At 39.7% G+C, this 19,293-nt stretch overlaps 1 protein-coding gene and 2 long non-coding RNA genes across 7 annotated transcripts in view; 2 read left to right on the top strand and 1 right to left on the bottom strand.

The window, feature by feature from the left end:
• LOC146495744 (calpain-1 catalytic subunit-like) overlaps positions 1-16,424 on the bottom strand; it is a 28,633-nt gene extending 12,209 nt beyond the window's left edge. The window contains exons 1-18 of one of the 4 annotated variants that reach the window (XM_085143772.1): positions 15,717-16,424; positions 15,231-15,485; positions 14,625-14,694; positions 14,391-14,509; positions 14,054-14,187; positions 13,787-13,961; positions 12,610-12,684; positions 12,285-12,370; positions 10,603-10,677; positions 10,022-10,182; positions 9,129-9,295; positions 8,899-8,910; positions 8,587-8,795; positions 6,689-6,728; positions 6,386-6,472; positions 6,183-6,240; positions 6,025-6,086; positions 5,767-5,835 (exon numbers count right to left, since the gene is read on the bottom strand). In XM_085143772.1, the coding sequence (XP_084999898.1) occupies positions 5,767-5,835; positions 6,025-6,086; positions 6,183-6,240; positions 6,386-6,472; positions 6,689-6,728; positions 8,587-8,795; positions 8,899-8,910; positions 9,129-9,295; positions 10,022-10,182; positions 10,603-10,677; positions 12,285-12,370; positions 12,610-12,684; positions 13,787-13,961; positions 14,054-14,187; positions 14,391-14,509; positions 14,625-14,694; positions 15,231-15,467 (1,836 nt within the window). In that variant the 5' untranslated portion in view covers positions 15,468-15,485; positions 15,717-16,424. Of the gene's footprint in view, positions 1-5,766; positions 5,836-6,024; positions 6,087-6,182; positions 6,241-6,385; positions 6,473-6,688; positions 6,729-8,586; positions 8,796-8,898; positions 8,911-9,128; positions 9,296-10,021; positions 10,183-10,602; positions 10,678-12,284; positions 12,371-12,609; positions 12,685-13,786; positions 13,962-14,053; positions 14,188-14,390; positions 14,510-14,624; positions 14,695-14,844; positions 15,188-15,230; positions 15,486-15,716 lie in introns of those variants that run through there. The other 3 variants (XM_085143774.1, XM_085143775.1, XM_085143776.1) reach the window with 3 other exon arrangements.
• Positions 394-2,976, top strand: LOC146495746 (uncharacterized). Its single transcript, XR_014871230.1, has 2 exons — positions 394-510; positions 710-2,976. It is a non-coding gene; the product is annotated as an uncharacterized LOC146495746 (long non-coding RNA).
• Positions 5,831-10,183, top strand: LOC146495745 (uncharacterized). Of its 2 annotated transcripts, none has more exons than XR_014871236.1 (2): positions 5,831-7,625; positions 8,112-10,183. It is a non-coding gene; the product is annotated as an uncharacterized LOC146495745 (long non-coding RNA). The 2 variants fall into 2 exon arrangements; XR_014871237.1 differs by having other exon boundaries at positions 5,831-7,637.
• Positions 16,425-19,293: the final 2,869 nt, after the last annotated feature.

Raw genomic sequence — 19,293 nt, 5'->3', positions numbered from 1 at the left:
GTGCAGAGCTGATTATTAAATATGTGCAAACAGCAGCATGTTTTCTGTCGCTTTCCACATGTGGAACGACATTAACGCCAACTTTTAAAAACCTGGAACTTCAGTAACCCCTCATTAGTCAATAGCTACGAATTAAATAGCAAAGCCCTATACTTATGTACTGAAACCAGCTACTTCCGCTTGTCAGCTTAAGTTAAAATGTTACATTTTTCCTCTGATTATTTTTTTAGCATTTTTTTTTACTCAGCTTGTTACAAATATTCAGGTTAAAAAACTGTCCTAATTATTTTTAATGAATTATGTTCACAAAGTCACATGTGCAGTACTCTGTACAGCTTGCATCCTTTAGGACAAATAATTTGAAACATTAATATTTCTTGTTCAATACTGAGCTGATAACACCTCTGTATGTTGTGACCAGGATGCAGCAGCAGACTGAACCTTGACTGAAACCTGCTCCATCATCTCATCTTTGCAGATGTCCATTTATAAAGCATCAACAACTCAAAGGTAAACATGATATTAGAAAATGTGTTAGTATACAAGGCCTTTAAAACAAATAAAAAATAAACAGCTGTCGGCAGAACTGTAGGACTGGACAACTTCAGATCCCGAGTGTGTGAGGACAGAAGGATCAGCTCTATTTCAGATTTGAGAGATAATCTTTATATTTCAGTTTGTGATGATTCTGTTCTGTTTGTGATTACAGGAGCCGTCCTCAGATTCAGACCTCAGCACCACCCAGTGACAGCAGACAGATCATCTTATATCTTCGATCTTTGTAGTAACTCCAAAATTAACTGAAGAAAACAGTACAAAGGTTAAAGTACCACATGTGCTGTCAGTGAAAGCTGCAGCTGTTTTATTGATAAATTTAAAGACAAAGTCAAAAGGATTAATCACTCATGTAACTGTGTCACTATACATCAGCATTAACAGTACCTCAGTTTGGTGTTTCAGAAAACTGCTGATCTCAGACCTGCACAACTTCTGTTTTAAACACTGAATGTACTCAGCTACATGAAGGGCACATGATGTTTTCTCTGACACAATTAAATAAAACCTGATTAAAGTCAAAGGTTGTTACTTGTATTTGAACTAAAAACTTGATCAGGAATTCTTTCACTGTTTTTTGACAATAGTGTGTTATTTATCATAAAGTAGTTCAGAGTCATTCATACCAGAGTAACCAGAGAGCACAACATATATTTAACTTTCTACAGGACTTAAAGCTATGATATTATGTAAAAGTCCAGAGCCTCTGAGGATTATTTGAGTACTTCTAACATTACACAAAGCAAAGGTCTCCATCAGTGTTCATGAAATGCTGGGTTTATCCTTCTTGTGAGGGAGCTGCTGGTGAAGAGCATGAGCCCTGCTTGATCCCAGCGATGAGTTTCAGTCTTCCTGGTGTTTCTGAAATGATGCCTCTCACTGTGGGTCAACATAACATCTGGCACAGGACAGCTGTAATGAAAGAAATTGAATTAGTTTTGAAAAAAAATCTTGGAAATGCCCTATATGTGAGAAGCAGATTTTGTATTTACTTTTCTTTTGCCAATCAAGATAACTAGAAGTATAATTTTCACCATACAATTACTAACCTTGTCATCTCCTGCACTGTCTGTTTTGGGCTCTGGGCTTGTCCTTTCCAGCGCTCATGAGACTGCTTTTGGTGCACTGTGGTATGAGGTGCTAACCTGTTGACAGTGTTGGGAAGGTTAATTTTAAAATGTATTCCACCAAAGATTATAGAAGTAATGTATTCTGAATACTTTACAACTACATGAATGTACTATTGCTGTGTGATTTATTACTCTTACTGAAGGCTACTCGCCATACCAATACCAACTAGATGTTAAAATCTTAATATAAATGAGTAACAGTAGGTGGACATTAGGTAAGGCTGCACTTTTTGCAGCGATCTCGTGTAGAAAACTATTCAGTGCATATATAAAACAGGTCAGCGGCTCCGAACCGTAGTAAAGGGACCTCTGGCTAATACATCATGTCGGGCTCGTAGCTGAAAACTAGCTTTACTTTGTTGTCTGGGTCAACTTTGCTAGCGAGAGACAGAGAGAGGCGTTGAAAGGCTGCTTATTGTTTCGGAGGAAAACAGGAACACAGTGTACAGTCCAGTCTTAACAGCTTTCTTACAGCTGGGCTCATCGGGCACTCTTTTTGGCTGCAGTGGTTATTATTATATTTACATGCTTCCAGCTCCCGTTTCTGCTCAGTGACAGCTCATACTTTTCCTTTTTCTCCCTCCCTCGCTCACAGACACATAACGGGTATGGCAGTCCGTTCTCCCTGCAGCACAGACTACACGGCCCATGAGGCTACATTGTTTAGGGCGATGCCTGTAACACTCTGCTATTGCCTTCATATTAAATCATTTTGTTTGGGTTTCCACCGGCGTGGAATTACCAAAAATAGAGAGACCATAGCCTAACATATGAAAAAGGAAAATACCGCCATGTAATCCATTTATTTCAACAAACTAACTGTGTTCTCAATATCACCTATTGAACAGTAATGGATACATTTACTCATATTTTGTATTTTAAATACGTAACGCCGGTGCATGTATTGCGTTACTGCCCAACACTGCCTGTTGATGAGATCTTGTGCCGTTCCTAAAACACCGGCCTCCAACTCCTAAGGAGACACGGGTGTACCTAAATATAGCAAATATTAGCTTCAGGCTAGCTTGCTACGACAAATAGGCTAATACCAGCACTTTACCACAACTTCACCAGATGTAGCTAAAAAAAACTAAACTAATGTCCAGTCCAGTGGGACAGCAAGGAAAGATGACAAAAAATGATTACTTACTTGCGGTTTGGAGGGTCAAGCTGAAATTGAAGCAGCCATTGAAAGAGAGAAAGATGGCAGCTTGGTCAGCACTAGTGGCCTCTATAATGTATGCAAATATATGCGGGCCGGAATCCCCGCCCCCCTCCCAGCGCGCACCCGGATGCCAAAACAGTGCCAGCAGATTGAAACTGAAAAATGGTTTGAAACCGAAAAATGGATTGAAACTGAAAAATGGATTAAAACTGAAAAATGGTTTGAAACCGAAAAAAAATGGATTGAAACCGAAAAATGGATTGAAACCGAAAAAAAAAAAATTGTAAGCGAAAACAAAAGAATTACAGTTTCAATTAATTGTTTTTCACTATCAATTTTTTTTTCGGTTTCAATACAAGATTTTTGAGTACATTTATTTCAATGACAATATTTTTTTTCGGTTTCAATATTTTTTTCGGTTTCGTTTCAAGGTGGCATCGTTCTGATCCCATACTTCTGCCGTATTTTGTGGCAAAATTATCCACACCCACCGCCGCGCTATGAATTGTGGGATATATGGGACCACGAAGCGTGCACCGGACCACGCTTGATATTTGGGGAAATCGACGGCGCATTTGGAGTATGCATTTCAAGTACACTTCGAATTGCGACAGCCGTCGTCGCGTGGCGGTGACGTAACCGCACTTAAAATGCGTACTTCAAGCGTGCAGACCCTGAAATGGGACACAGCAACTGTCGCTACCCGATCCGTACCGGAAACCCGATCGGTACCCCGCATGCGCAAATCTTACGTCACTTCCTCTCTTTGCCAACATTGCGACATTCAATATATTTGAATGACACGGTTAGCGCCCAGTTAGCTCCTAGCATTTCTCAACAGCTCTGCCTCCTTTTCGACTGCCCGGGACATTTAAACAATGGATAATCCGTATACAAACAAATTCATGCTTTTCTCCTCAACAGAGAGCGTTCCCCGATTGAAAAACAGCGCCGTAAAATAAGAAGAATGGCGCCTAATTACAGACTTAATAATATTGATTTAGCAATGTGTCACGTGAAGATTCATCAGCCAGATTAAGTGTTTACTGACAATTGACAGTGATAGCGGACATCAACATCACTATTCCAGTCAATCCTCTCCTCACAGACAAGCATAAACACACTCGACTATCACTAAATCAAATTTAACACACGTTTGTAATGACGGCAATTCATTTTACAATGGGGTTCATTCGCTCAATCAGCAGTGGCAGTGGCAGTATCCTCATACACTGGGGAGTACACTGCCATTAAACGAACAGAAGAAGAAGAAAACATCTGCACATGCGCGGTACGGATCGGGTAGACCCCATTTGTACGGTCCGACTTTGCACATGCGCAGTAAGGATCGGGGAGTCCCGATCCGTAACTATCTTTTCATTTTTCGTTTTTGTCTACATTGTACTGAAATGCTTCATTATTGCAAACATTTTAAGATATACTTATTATTCTTAACATCTTAACCGATACTCTGACCCATAACTATCGTAAAACACTACGACCGGAAGTAGACACCTTTCGCGCATGCGGGGTACCGATCGGGTTTCCGGTACGGATCGGGTAGTGACAGGGGGTGAGTGAGGGAGTGAGTGATTCGTTCCTTTATGATTCAGCACAGGAGGGAGGGGGTGAGTGAGTGAGTGATTCGTTCGCTCGCTCTATGATTCAGCACAGGAGGGAGGGGGTGAGCGAGTCCTGAGTGATTCGCTTACGCTTACGATTCAGCACAGGAGGGAGGGGGTTAGTGAGTGAGTGATTCGTTCGCTCTATGATTCAGCACAGGAGGGAGGGGGTGAGCGAGTCCTGAGTGATTCGCTTACGCTTACGATTCAGCACAGGAAGGGAGGGGGTGAGTAGCTCAAATGTGCTGTTAGCATGTTAGCAGAGCGATGCTACTGTGAACCGAGGAGCTATTTTCTTGTTGTGAGCTTCTACTCAGGGTTTTTTCTTCCAGTTCAGAGCAGAAATGCTTTTGTTAAGAAACTGGCTGTTGTTTCCCCCACAATTTTAATTATAAGCTAGATATATTTCTACTAATGGAATTAGTTTGCTAACAGCAACAGGGATGAGTCAGTTGGGCTTGTGAATCATGATTCACGAGTCAGTAAAGTGATTCTCAAGTATTGAACGATTCGTTCACGAATCGAACGTCACTATTACAAAAGTAACGCGGGCCAGTTATTGTAATGGAAGCCGTCAGTGACACAGAACTGCTGTTTTGCTGTGTTTCAGGTGAGAGCAGTATACGAGAACTATATACATTTATGTAAAGTTGATAGTTATTTAAAGTAACATGTTTGGAGTGTAATTCTTGTTTATAAGGCGTTTAATGTGACCAAAGAAGACGCTACGCACTAAGTGATGTTAGTCTCCTGCGTTAGACTGTTTAACCGTGTTGTTCCATCAGAAATATGATAGAAAACAATTAGCTGGTTTCAGTAAAAGTTATAAGAAATGTTTTGATAAACCAGCCAGTAAATCTTATGCTGTGTATTGTTCACTGGTCTGTCATTTACTCTGTTTACTAAGGGCTGATTACTAAAGGGCCATTACACGTAATACCTTACAAAAGTAACGCAGGCCAGTTATGTAATGGAAGCCGTCAGTAACACAGAACTGCTGTTTTGCTGTGTTTCAGAGCAATAAACCTCAATGTGCAACTGGATAAACATTCTTTCTTGTGTGCTACAGCTTTCCTGATGTCATCACCAAATCTGAAATCTTCCCATGGCCCAGTCTGCCCTGTTACTCACTATATATGTTTCCCATGTCGCTCCCTTTGTTCAGTGAGTTCTTATATGCAAATGTGACAGTTTGTGTTCAAACCAAATCCTGCTTTCACCTCTGATTTACCTGTCAGGTAACCCTGCCTTTGTGTTGTGATGACATCTTTGACATTTACTATGTTTATCGTACCTGGTATGTGACAGCCTTCTTCCACAGACGAACAAATTCCTCACCATTCAGCTTTCCAGTAACAGATGTCTTTTTAAGGTACCATTAAGATATCAAAACTGCATTTTTGCATTATTGAGTAAAAGGGCAGGCAGGTTTTGACTTGTACACTGTTAATATGTTTTATGTAAGTCCAGTTACTGTAAGGGTTTGCTCCAGTAAGCAGCTGAAATGAAGCCAATATAAATGCACTCAAGTCAATATGACACTCGAGGATACATCCATCAGAGCTACCATGCTGCGACAGGCATCGATTGTGAATCCTCCAGATTTCAAGTCTCCTAAAAAAGAAAAAAATAAATCATACTAGGACACTCGGCACCATCTACATGGGATTATTATTTTAACTGTGTAGCCTTTCACTTTACTGTGCAAACCTTTTAGTATTTTTCCATTTAGGAGCATCTTGAGCTGCTCTGCATCCACTTCTTCATACTGGAAAGTAATCAAAGCTTAATGTGATGGTTGGGTTACTTTTAAGCGTTTCTTATTATCTAACTCATTTAAAAAAAGCAAATAGACATATGTCCCCCCTCCCCCCGCAAAAAAGGAACTATTGTTACGAGAAACAATCCTTTACCTTGTCAGAATGTTGACGGAACAGTTTCCTTTTACTTTCGTCATCCTCACTCTTTCCCACTGGTGTGTTCTGCAAAAGAGCGGTGCTCTAAGCATGTTTTTATCTCTATATTAATGATTAGACTGTGTCATTCAATCAATGTTAACAACAAAAAACAACCAAGGTTAAAAACTGACTGAGTATGTGGTCAGTATGGGGTCAGTTATTCAGAATTAACTCTACCAAATACCAAGGGGTTATTTTCACTATTATTTGACAGTATATGTTTCTACTGGATGATGTAACATGATCCATCTTATTCACCTCTTCCAATCCCATATGTTCATGACCACTGGAGTTCTCACTGAGGACACAGGACAGATAAAAGGAATGAGTACAACTTTTTTTCACCAGCAAGTAAACGTAGTGTGCAGGATTGTCCTTCGGGAGATCACAGGAGCAACAACTTTGTGATAGACCCTGAGGACGATACAGCCATGTGATACCTGAGCACCACAGCACTACAGGTCCACACAGACTGACAGGTCAGTGTACCAATGACACACATTTATAGAATTCATCATTCAAAATTCTTTCTGAAGCTTCTGGACTTCTTTAAGTTTCCTTGAAGACGTTTCAACAGTCATCCAAGAAGCTTCTTTAGTTTCAGTTCACATCAGAGAACTGAAACTGAAGAAGCATATATATACAGATTTAAATGTGTTAATAATGTGTGTTTAAACACTTTTCTGTGATTATTTTTCGTGTTGGCTTGAAATAAAATATGTCTCTCTGCTGTTACTGTACTGCAACTTCTGCATGCTTGTCTATTTCACGTTTTGAAGAGGCAAAGTGTGAAATGGACGTGGTGGGCCGGCGTGTCTTTTACACACTTTGCCATGATATCCGGTTGCATTTTTGTTATGCTGCAGTAGGCCTCGGCTGCTGGGGGCTTCCCACGATGCATTGACGGTTTTTTGTTCATTCACCTTTTTGTCTCTCTATGTGTTTACACACCAGTTTGCATTTAGTCATTAGTTATTATTAATCTCTGGCTCTCTTCCACAGCATTTCTTATGTCTGTCTCCCTCTCCTCACACCAAGCTCTCATGGCAGGTGACTGCCCTTCCCTGAACCTGGTTCTGCCGGAAGCTTGTTCCTGTTAAAAAGGAGGTTTTTCTTCCCACTGTCACCAAGTGCATACTCAAAGGGGGTCATCTGATCTTTGGTGTCTTCTCTTTCAAATACAAAGTGCCTTGAGGTGAATGTTAAGGTGATTTGGAGCTATATAAATACAACTGAATTGAAGTAAACTGAACTGAATTGTAGATGGGAATTTTTTATGAATGATTGTATAGAAAATCATTCTGTACAATACGATAATTATAATTCTACAACTGTTTACAACTGTTTATAACTTGCATAGTTCGTATTTCTGTATAGTTTTCATATTTATATCCTGTTCATAGCCTGTACATACTTATAGTTATAGCATTTTCATAACATACCTTCATACCGTGTACATTGTAACATACCCATAATAGACCCATATTTTGTACCCTCATACCTATAACAAACCCATTTCTGTAATATATCTCTATATCTATATTATTGCTAATATATATTTTGTAATATATCTATATTATGGCTAAAACACTTCTGGATGGATGCTAACTGCATTTCGTTGCCTTGTACTTGTGACATGTGCAATGACAATAAAGTTGAATTCTATTCTATTCTATTGTAGAAGCAGATTTGTGAGGTCATACATTGACGTTGGACAAGAAGGCCTGACTCGCAGTATTTGCTCTAATTCATCCCAAAGGTGATCTGTCGGGACTCTGTGCAGGCCACTCAAGTTCATCCACACCAAACTCACTCATCCACGTCTTTACGGACCTTGCTTTGTGCACTGGTACGCGGTTTTATTGGCACAGGGAGGGGTAATCTCCAAACTGGTCCCACAAAGTTGGAAGCATGTCAAAAATGCTTTGTTATGCGGAAGCATTAAGAGTTCCTTTACTGGAACATCCTATCGTAATGCTGGAATTCACTGAGCTCCTGAGAATAACCTATTCTTTCACAAATGTTTGTAGGAGTCTGCATGCCTAGGTACTTGATTTTATACACCATGAAAATGATTGGAACACCTGGATTAAATGATTTAGACGGGTGAGTGAATATTTTTGCCAGTGTAGTGTATAAGATTGCAAGTATCTTACTGCACGTGGGTCTCTGCCTTGGACAGGATGGTCAGGATGAAGGAGGCTGTCTCATTGGGACTGTAGGTGCATGGCACAATCACGTATTCACCAGGCTTCAGCATCATTAACTCCATCACCTCACGGGCATTTTTGTAGGATTTAGTGTAGGCAACAAGTTTGCTCGCACTGAAGAAAGAGGCTGGGAATTTCCCGCTGTGTGCCATGTACTGTAATATTAGTTTGAAACAGATATTTAATCTTTTCCACTCTGTCTCAGTCCTGTTATTTGAAAATTGTGAAATGAAATGTTTGCTGTGGGAAAATACTCACGTTTTCAGGCACCTTAGAGGAAATCACAGAAAAAATTTTTAGATCACGTGAATTATGACTTTATAAAAGCTAAATGGAAACTAATGATTACCTTTAGGAATTGAAGGGTTTTTTGTAAATGAGGCACAAAACTCCCACTTTTCATTAGTTTAATACATGACTTCTACACATGCAGCGCAGAGTACACCAATCTAACCAGTGTGATGGAAACAATAAAGGCTCATCTTTACCTCAAATACAGAAAATCCAATGTAGAGGATCTGGACCAGGCGTCTATTCCTTTTATCTGGCTTTTGCATGAGAGACAGCAGCATGTTGACTTCACCCTGTTTCCCAGCACATTCACTGGATGATTTATCAATCTTGACCCGATACTGTGGATTTGTCCAGAAGCTCTCTGAAAAGCAAAGAAGGAAATCATTTTGGAGTTTTCCATTATTATTAAGTAAACCTTAACAAGCAGCTACAAGACGATAGACTGACTCCACAGAAATATGACACTTTCTCTTCACAGTTCCCAAATTATTGCAATTATATTTAATGGCTCAGTCACACTAGAGTAAACACAGCACTTCCTTGGCCTTGGCACATCCAAGGTCATTGGATAGGCCACATGACATGTTAGGAAGTACCCTGTCTCCAAAAAAAATATCCTCTGACTACAATCACTGCCAGACAGATTGACAATGTTTGCAAATAATTTCTAATTTATAAGTACAGACAGATTGGCAGCACATTACAGTCACTCTGAGTCAGTCTGCATTATAAGCACAACTCCTGTGCTTATCTGTGGTTACCATTTGATCATATTTATATGTTTTATTGGCATTTTGAAGCATCAAAGTCACTGTGAAGATGATAACTGACTGCTGGTGGTCACAGACCTGTTCCCATCTTCGAAGGAACCGTTTCAGAGTCAATGAGATTGTATGGTCAGGATTTTGGTCACACTGTACTCTACAAAGATTGACTATAGCGCAAAGGAAATAAATGATAGTTGCAATTAGTTTAGAATTGCTAAAAGGCATGTGGTGCTGTGCAAATGGATGTAGCAAAGAGATCATTTATTTCCATAACTAAGGCATTTAATGAGGTTTTAACTTATTAGAGCTTTTGGATATACCAGGGTTCTTCATGCAGCCTCCAGCAGTGGTTCCTGCAACCCATCGACCTTCATAAATGGAGGTGTTCCAGTGACAGGTAGAGTTTCCATCCAGGAAGTCAGGACACGTGCAGCAGATGTCGAGCTGTGAATAGGTCTTACAGAAGTCTTTCAGACTCATCCTTGAAAACAAATATAAATTTAGGTAATAATGAGTTCTGGCAGTTTCCTGATAATGGACGATAACAAAAAATGAACAGAAATATAAAAAGCATGTATTCTGCAACAGTTTGTTGATTTAATCTACACAAAAGCGTAGCAGCTTTCACTGGAAGTCAAATTCTAACTCTAGACTCTTTTGCCCTCGATTAGCTATTCTATTATTTATATTGTTATATTATTCTATTAAACTATGTTCAAAGAAACTATATAATCTAATTGAACCTTTAAGCATTTGAGCATAGAGATGTGTAACACAAAAACGTTTGAGTACTTAGGGTTAGAAAGCATCTTTTTGTTCTTCTTTTGTTTAATTATGGTAAGAACTTATTATTGTGTAACTACTTAATGTGTTGCATTTGTCACATTTTGATTTTTCTTACCAAAACTCCCCGTCATTGTAGACTGCTAGGCACATATCTCGATCTTGAGGACTCACAGTTTGCCACAGAGGTGACCTTTTTGGAAGTTTTTCAAAGAAGGAAGAGGAGGTATATGAATACAATATTGTCATATTCTAAACTTTTCAAATTTAAGCTCATTCAAGCTACAACTACTCCTCTCTACTCATATGGATGACATGTGGGAAATTAGTGACCTTTGCAGTCAACAAAGAGTCTTTCAGAGCTGTCAGGAGACTTTTTCTTCTGCCTCGTGTGCAAGACAGACCTTGTTTGAATAGTTTCAAACAGAGCCATTAGAGAATGCCTCCAAACGACAAACCACACCTAAAATCATCAAGTATTTCAAAATAAGAAACTCTAGAATAAAAGAATAAAACCTCCAAGTCCTGTCAAAACTTGCCATCTGTGGGGGTTTTTTTCTTCACTTACATAAGAAGTTCATAATTAAGAGAACCAACAGAAAAGCTTCTCATGCCTCTGATCCACATATCCTCAGCCCTTCCTTGCATGCCTAAAAATGTATTTATAATAATGGATTGCATTTATATAGCGCTTTACGGGGGCCCTCAAAGCGCTGTACAATCATTCACACACTGGTGGAGGCAGCTACAGTTGTAGCCACAGCTGCCCTGGGGCAGACTGACAGAAGCGAGGCTGCCATATCGCGCCATCGGCCCCTCTGGCCAACACCAGTAGGCGGTAGGTGAAGTGTCTTGCGCAAGGACACAACGACTGAGACTGTCCGAGGCGGGGCTGGAACCTGCAGACCACTCAAGTTCATCCACACCAAACTCACTCATCCACGTCTTTACGGACCTTGCTTTGTGCACTGGTACGCGGTTTTATTGGCACAGGGAGGGGTAATCTCCAAACTGGTCCCACAAAGTTGGAAGCATGTCAAAAATGCTTTGTTATGCGGAAGCATTAAGAGTTCCTTTACTGGAACATCCTATCGTAATGCTGGAATTCACTGAGCTCCTGAGAATAACCTATTCTTTCACAAATGTTTGTAGGAGTCTGCATGCCTAGGTACTTGATTTTATACACCATGAAAATGATTGGAACACCTGGATTAAATGATTTAGACGGGTGAGTGAATATTTTTGCCAGTGTAGTGTATAAGATTCCTTGCATGCCTAAAAATGTATTTATAATAATGGATTGCATTTATATAGCGCTTTACGGGGGCCCTCAAAGCGCTGTACAATCATTCACACACTGGTGGAGGCAGCTACAGTTGTAGCCACAGCTGCCCTGGGGCAGATTGACAGAAGCGAGGCTGCCATATCGCGCCATCGGCCCCTCTGGCCAACACCAGTAGGCGGTAGGTGAAGTGTCTTGCGCAAGGACACAACGACTGAGACTGTCCGAGGCGGGGCTGGAACCTGCAACCGTCCGGTTACAAGACAAACTGCCAACTCTTTGAGCCACGATCGCCCCTTATTTTAAGTTTATCATTGAGGAGATTACTAAAACAAAACGCACAGGACTTCTTGATATTTCCCTGTGAGCATAATATATATATATATATATATATATATATATATATATATATATATATATATATATATATAATGCTATTCCACCACTGATAAATTATCTCAGTATTTTTTCTCCTGAGGTACAAAACCAGAGAAAGGGTGAGTGCAAGATGCTCTAACCGATCACTCCAGTCTCCATTCCACTCTCCGTGGCCCCAGGGATTCCACAAACGCACCAGGTTCACCATCTGCCCTCGGCTAATCATCTGCACACCAAAGGAAACCACAGCATTCATTTGTAGTTTCTTTAATAAAACATACACTGCTTTACAGTAAATGCAAGCTCAGTACCTTTGTTACCTTAAAATGAATGAAATGAATCGTTTGCTGAGGTAAACATCATTAGAAACTTAAAAACGTAACTCTTGCTAATATAACGTTAACAACCACTCTATTTTAGTTTGCTGCATGTTGTATTATCTTTTAAATAAATTCCAGACCTTACCTGTTTAACACCTGTGACAGCGTAAGCATGGCTTTGGACCAGCCCATTTGGTAGTACAGTGTTTTCAGTTGTCTCCTACAAAGAATTAACACATGTAAACATTCCAAGTTCAGTTTAAATTAGCACAACTTAAGAAAAATATCATTTTGCTTTTGATTCTTGCAGGTAATAAATAGTGAACACACAAGAATGAGCTGAGTTGGCTAATTGGCAAATTTTAAAAGAAAACCAAATCATATTAGCAAACTTTGGCTTTTCAAAGTAGTAAAGAACCAGTGTATTGTTGCTTATGTTAGCATTACTCGTGTGTCAGCAAATTAAATTTCATTTACTCATACAGTAGGGTATATCAACATTATTATTATTCAAAAGGAGCAAGATTATCATACATCATATGAGACAGCTGCTTCTGCTGGATTAAGTGCTTTCACGCATCATGAGAGTAAACCATCTGGACAGGTATTTCAGAGTCTAATGTATCAGTAGCTCTCTTTGTCTGAAAAGACTTATCCGTGTAGTTACTGTTTGAGGGGCCAAACTCTGAAAAACAAGATCCTGTGGAGCCACTTATGGGTCATTAATTAATTAAAATAAACTACATGATTAAAAAGGTGAATATTCTTTCATACAAACAGAAATGCAACCCGCAAAGTATTGGTACTGTTCTGCTGTAATTTAAGGTATTTAGAAAGATACTACATGCAAAACACTGATTATACTTTAATTTGACTTCTGATAAAAAAAAATCTCTAAAAACATGATCGTCACAAACATTTACCAGTGTTTTCTTTTCACAACATACTATGGCTCTGAGAGTGGTTCACTCTTGCATTGACATGTACAGGATTTTCTTCATTCTTTTAAACTGTACTGATTTCTAGGTATTGCGCTTGACTTCAGTGAAATATTTGAATAGGGCGGTGCTGTTTACTTTAATGTGACTGGTAGATTTCCAGCCACTGTGAATGGGGGAGTTGTCAAACAACTTTCTCAAAATGGAACAATCCCAACACAGTGTTTTTATTTTTCTGCTGGGAGAAGATAACTCTGGGCTAAGAGCTATTATTCTGAAGGTTCTTTTTTATCACCCGATCTTTCAGTCAGACACCCCAGACTGTTTTCAAAACAAAGATTACAAGGCAGCATGTTGCTTTATGTGGTGTAAATCAATGCTTACACCCGGTGGTGTCCCACAACCCATCAGTGACTTGGATTGACCAGTTCGACACATCATTTCCCACAGGTCTGGAGGGGGCTTTGACAGATCAATATAAATGTGGACCCCACCAGTGAAGTCTACCAATGCCTCGGCAGGAGTTCCAGCATTCATATCTGTGTAGGAACCACACACCCTGAAAAAAGTGGATATATTGTTATTTTTACTGACAAATAACTCCCACAAAGAGCACTGTAAACTGAGAAATAACACAGGGTTTTTACATACTTTGCATAGGCTTTTTCCAGCAAAGCTGGCCAAAATTCATTTGGATCTCTGGAGTGGACAAAAATGAGTCTGCCATCAATTGTTGGTAGTTTGTCATCAATGATGACATCCACCCATCTTCCAAATCTCCAGAACTAAGCAGTTGAGAGAGAAGAGAAAGCGAAAAGGTTTTATGCACTGTTTAATGCAACCTGCTTTTAGAGATTTATCTTCGACAATGGCAGAATATCAAAACAAAAGACTCGTAATATTTCAAGTAATTCCTTAAACAACTTTAAACAACATTTTACCACTGACTTTTTCAATGGTATGAATGATATTATGGTACTGGATATACCCTGAAGTGGAACAGCCCACAGTAATCCTCATCAAAGTTTTGCTCAAGTGGAACAACTTGTCCAAGGATGTGTTTCTGAAATGTCAGAGCTCCAATAGAGGCAATAAACCAGCAGTTTTCTGTAAAAATATGTAGTTGAGTTGTCAGAATGATTTACTGTGCAGATATTGCAGTAGTAATTGTGCTGATTATGGTTAGATTGACACTAAGAAGTGAAAGAATAAGTATACTTACTAACCCAACCTTGACCAAAGTCGAACCTGGACACCCCGTCAGCAACAAACGATGGATTTGTAACAATTCTCTGAAATAACATAACAGATTGTTATCTTTATGGATTATTTCTTTATTATTATCATCATCATTATTATTATTGGGCTTACTGCAACAAAAGTTATAGAAGTTAAACAAACATTAACAATCATTTGGCAAATTAACAGTTGGTGTTTCATACAGTTTTGTCTTTGTTTCCCTTGAAGAAATACTTCATGCAGCTAAAATGTGCATCCTCGTTTGTGGTTGGTAAATCATTCAGGCGCACTATGAAACAAAGGTTCCAATAACCCAACGTACAAATGAATCAGCAGATTTCTATGCTTCATGAAGAGCCTTAACTATCTAGATCTGTAGATTGTTAGAGCATCGGCGTGGCCTTCGGCTCCACTGCAGAGGAGCTGCAGAGCTGGACTGATTGGTGTGATCAGTTACACTGGCACTGCCCACCAAACCCAATGCCCCACCACTCCTCTGCAGCAGAGCCACAGACCACACCCTCTCCTCAATCAGCTTTCATGATTATATGTAATTGCATTTGGGGTTTTCAGCCAATTCAACACTCACCCCTGGTCTCAGCCACACCACTAGGTCAAGGTCAGAAGGGTTCAGTATCCCATTGCCGATTGAATATCTGTCAGGGGGAAACATCTCATCGATGTACCTTAGATGTTGGATGAGACAGTACTGTTTCAGCTGGTGGAAGTCTTGGTTTAGGAACCTCTCGGGGTTGGTGACAGTCCCGTAGCCATTTTTCATGTGGCGAGCACTGACGATGTTCATGCACACACCTGGAGGAGGCATAGCTGCAGGGTTTGAAAGCTGTTGAAAACAAACATTAAGAAGTGTAAAGATTAGCTTTAATTCTCATTACACAAACTCGTTTTTCTTCTTCAACGTGCCCAAGAGTCTTTTACATAAGACTGTAAAGTATTTTTCAGCGTTAATAATGTAACAATACCAACACCACAAAACTGTTGCAAAAAGAGGTAAAAAAAAAAAGTGTAAATCAAGCTGCTTAAGAATGTTTACAGTACGAGGAGAGTACCTTACCTCAAAAAGCTACACAGCAGTGACTGTGGGTGGAGAGAAACTCTGCTGTTTTTATCATACCTGTAAATGCCCGAGGCTACTTCTGTCAGCACATGATCGTGATTCAATAAGCCCTCCCTGTTCTGTGTTTTTACTGGTACAGCTGTCTGTTGTTCACGAACTGAGAGAAGAATAGAAGAAATGCAGACATTTACATGATCAGTGTTGGGAAGGTTACTTTTAAAATGTATTCCAGTACAGATTACAGAATACATGCCCCAAAATGTATTCTGTAACGTATTCCGTTACGTTACTCAATGAGAGTAACGTATTCTGAATACTTTGGATTACTTAATATATTATCATGCTGTTTACAACTACATGAATGTACTATTGCTGTGATTTATTACTGTTACTGAAGGTCCGCGGCTCCGAACCGTAGTAAAGGGACCTCTGGCTAATACGGTGGGTTCTGTGTCGGGCTCATAGCCGAAAACTAGCTTTACTTTGTTGTCTGGGTCAACTTTGCTAGCAGAGACAGAGAGAGGTGTTGAAACTTATTGTTTTCGGAGGAAAACACGAACACGGTGTACAGTCGAGTCTTAATAGCTTACTTACAACTGGGCTTGTCAGGCTCTCTTCTTGGCTGCAGTGGTTATTATTATATTTACATGCTTCCAGCTCCCGTTTTTGCTCGATGACAGCTCATACTTGTCCTTTTTCTCCCTCCTTCGCTCACAGACACATAATGTGTATGGCAGTCCATTGACTATGTGCACGTTAGCATATGCTACTTCCGGTGCGGAAACTCCTGTGGGGAGCTTTGTTTCCGGTGTCCTATTCGCGCCCTGTTTACGGTCCAAAACAAGTTAAGCAAATAAATAAATAAAGCGGCGATTTACATTTCTATAGATGTCTCGGGCATTTACCCAATATATTTGTAAATGATGTTCATCGACTTGTCGATATTTTTCCCCCACGCCTCAGGGGAAAAGAGAAAATGGATTCAAATGTTATATTTCTCAGCTGTCCCTCGTTTATCGCGGGTGTTATGTTCTAAAAATAGGTGATAGGTGAAATCAAGTAGCCAATTTTATTTTTTGACGGTGCAAAACGTTTCGTGTACATCGTGGACATACAGCACTGCACTTCAGAGTCACACTGCTAGCCATGGATGCAGCAATTCTGTACTGTACAGGAGAGACGGAGGAGATCGTCTGCAGCGATCAGGACGCAGGACGTAAAAAAGCATGCAAACTTGCACTAAAAAAATCTCCGAAACAGCGAGGTGAAAGGTGAACCGCGTTATAGCGAGGGACCGCTGTAATTTTGAAGGTAAGTCACAACATACCCTTTGTAAATACTAATGTATAGAAACCGTTACCAGCAATCATTAATTTTTTGTGTGGCTTTTTTTCACGGTTTGTTAACATGCTGTGTAGGTGTGTACTTGACTAGCTGATGTCGACATAACGGGAAAACATATGGTTTGACTATTGTTCACCTGTAGTTTGAATGCTGAACATTTGCCTGTTTAAATCATAAGACCAGTCACTATACAGAGATACTTCTGAATGTGGACGATGTGTCTTCTGCTGCAGTGATGCAGTTCTGCTTGTGTTTAGTGATGTAAACAACTGATCGATCTAAACTCTTTAAACGTCAAAATTGATCATTAGATTTTTTATGACACAACAGTGGTGAGTGTTCCCACCTTCTCCTCTTTGTAACTTAACGCGATCGTTCCGTTTTCGAGTTTTGGACATCAATTTTGGAGGATATCTTCGCAGTAGCGATTGACCGCAAAGTAAAGCTACCGGAAATGTACAACCCCACATCCGGTCTCAAACCAGGAAGTTAGCATTTTCTCGTGCACAGGGTCAATTCTCCCTGCAGCACGGACTACACTGCCTATGATGCTACATTCTTTAGAGCTACACCGGTAGCATTCTGCCAATTAGCTTAGCACAACAACAACAAAAAGGCCTCTCTCGCCCAGGAAACACGCAGAGAGAGCGGCACCCTGTAACCATGGCAACCGTAACGCTGCCACCTGGAACTACAGAACGTAGCTGTCAAACAAAACCCAAACAGTCCTGACCCGCGACAATATGAAACAGGGAAGTACCGCTGTGTAATCCATTTATTTCAACAAAGTAACTGTATTCTAAATACCACCTTTTTAAACGGCAACTGTAACAGAATACAGTTACTCATATTTTGTATTTTAAATACGTAACGGCGGTACATGTATTACGTTACTCCCCAACACTGTACATGATTAAAAGCTTCCAAGTCAGTCAACTCTGCAAATATGCAAGTATCAAGTCACAAAGCATGAGCTGTCCAAGAATGATTAATGGTAAACGCAAAACCTAATATGGCAAAGATGGGAAAATAGCTCGGTTTTGAATCCAGGGTCTGAGTTTTTGTGAGTTCATGGTTGCTTTTGTTTGGAATGATTCAAATATAAATCCACTTTTCACACAGTCTTTATGAAAAAAGACGACTAGCACATTCAAATCACCTTAAAACTTTGTCTAAACAAAGTAATTTGACTGTTTTTTTGAGAGTCAAAATGTAGAAAGCAGATGTTGTCTGTTGTGCATCTGCCTTTCTGTTTTTAAGGTGTAGTTTCAGGGTGGAGCTCTCATGACAGACAGGTAACAGATTCCCTGTATTAAAGTCCAAAGATGACATTTTTAAACATGTTTTAAAATATGGGAGATTATAGTTGTTCTTTGCATGCTACCGTGCAGATGGTAGCACGCAAATGTACCCATCTCACATTAAAATAAATTATAACACATAATTAACATGTGAATTAATTCTTTTGATAATATTCAATATGAGTTAGTAAATACTTCTTATTCTATACCACAAAAATTCAGTTATGACTTGAATTAAATTGTGAATGGATTGACAGATAATACACAGACCAATAGTAGCTGTATCTCAGCCTATATAATATTTTATTCCTTTCATTACCCTTTGAATCAACTTTGGTCATTAAAGTAGGCTGACACTGCCCTTCTGGACTCAAGAAACTATTTTTAACCATATTTTTTCAATTTCTTTTTGAAAAAAGGTTAACTATAAGTACAATATTGGCTCCTTTAGTATCTTCAATCACAGAGAGTTCAGCTTGACTTGCCACTGTTATGTCAGTGTGTACCTGCTATTGTTTACACAGTGAATAATCATGAAGTCTAACGCTAATGGTGGCAGGTGCACCTGCCACCATTAGCCACCAACTACCATGACACATGTGTCATGGTAGTTGGCACACACCTTACATTAGCCTGGGATACGTCCAAGCCATGTGCTCAATTTATACATTTCATGCTGCTGTTTAGGGCAGGACACTTTGCTTCAAACGTCTATATTTCATAGGATGTTTGTTTTAAAGCGACACATACACTCACAGTTTACTCACCACGTGACTCCCAGTAACAGGTTTTCTTTGTATGTTTGCATAAAGGTAATTAACTAAGTAAATTGGGTCAGACGGGGTAAAGTGGCTCTTTGTCTGACAGGTGTGTGGGCACAAATGTGGTGTAGGACGGCTGTCACACAAATATAATATATGGGCTTTGTT

Source organism: Neolamprologus multifasciatus, chromosome 19 (assembly GCF_963576455.1).
Source record: "Neolamprologus multifasciatus chromosome 19, fNeoMul1.2, whole genome shotgun sequence".
Classification (NCBI taxonomy): domain Eukaryota; kingdom Metazoa; phylum Chordata; class Actinopteri; order Cichliformes; family Cichlidae; genus Neolamprologus; species Neolamprologus multifasciatus.
Note: the sequence above shows the minus strand (reverse complement) of the source record. Positions and strands in the feature narration are given on the sequence as shown.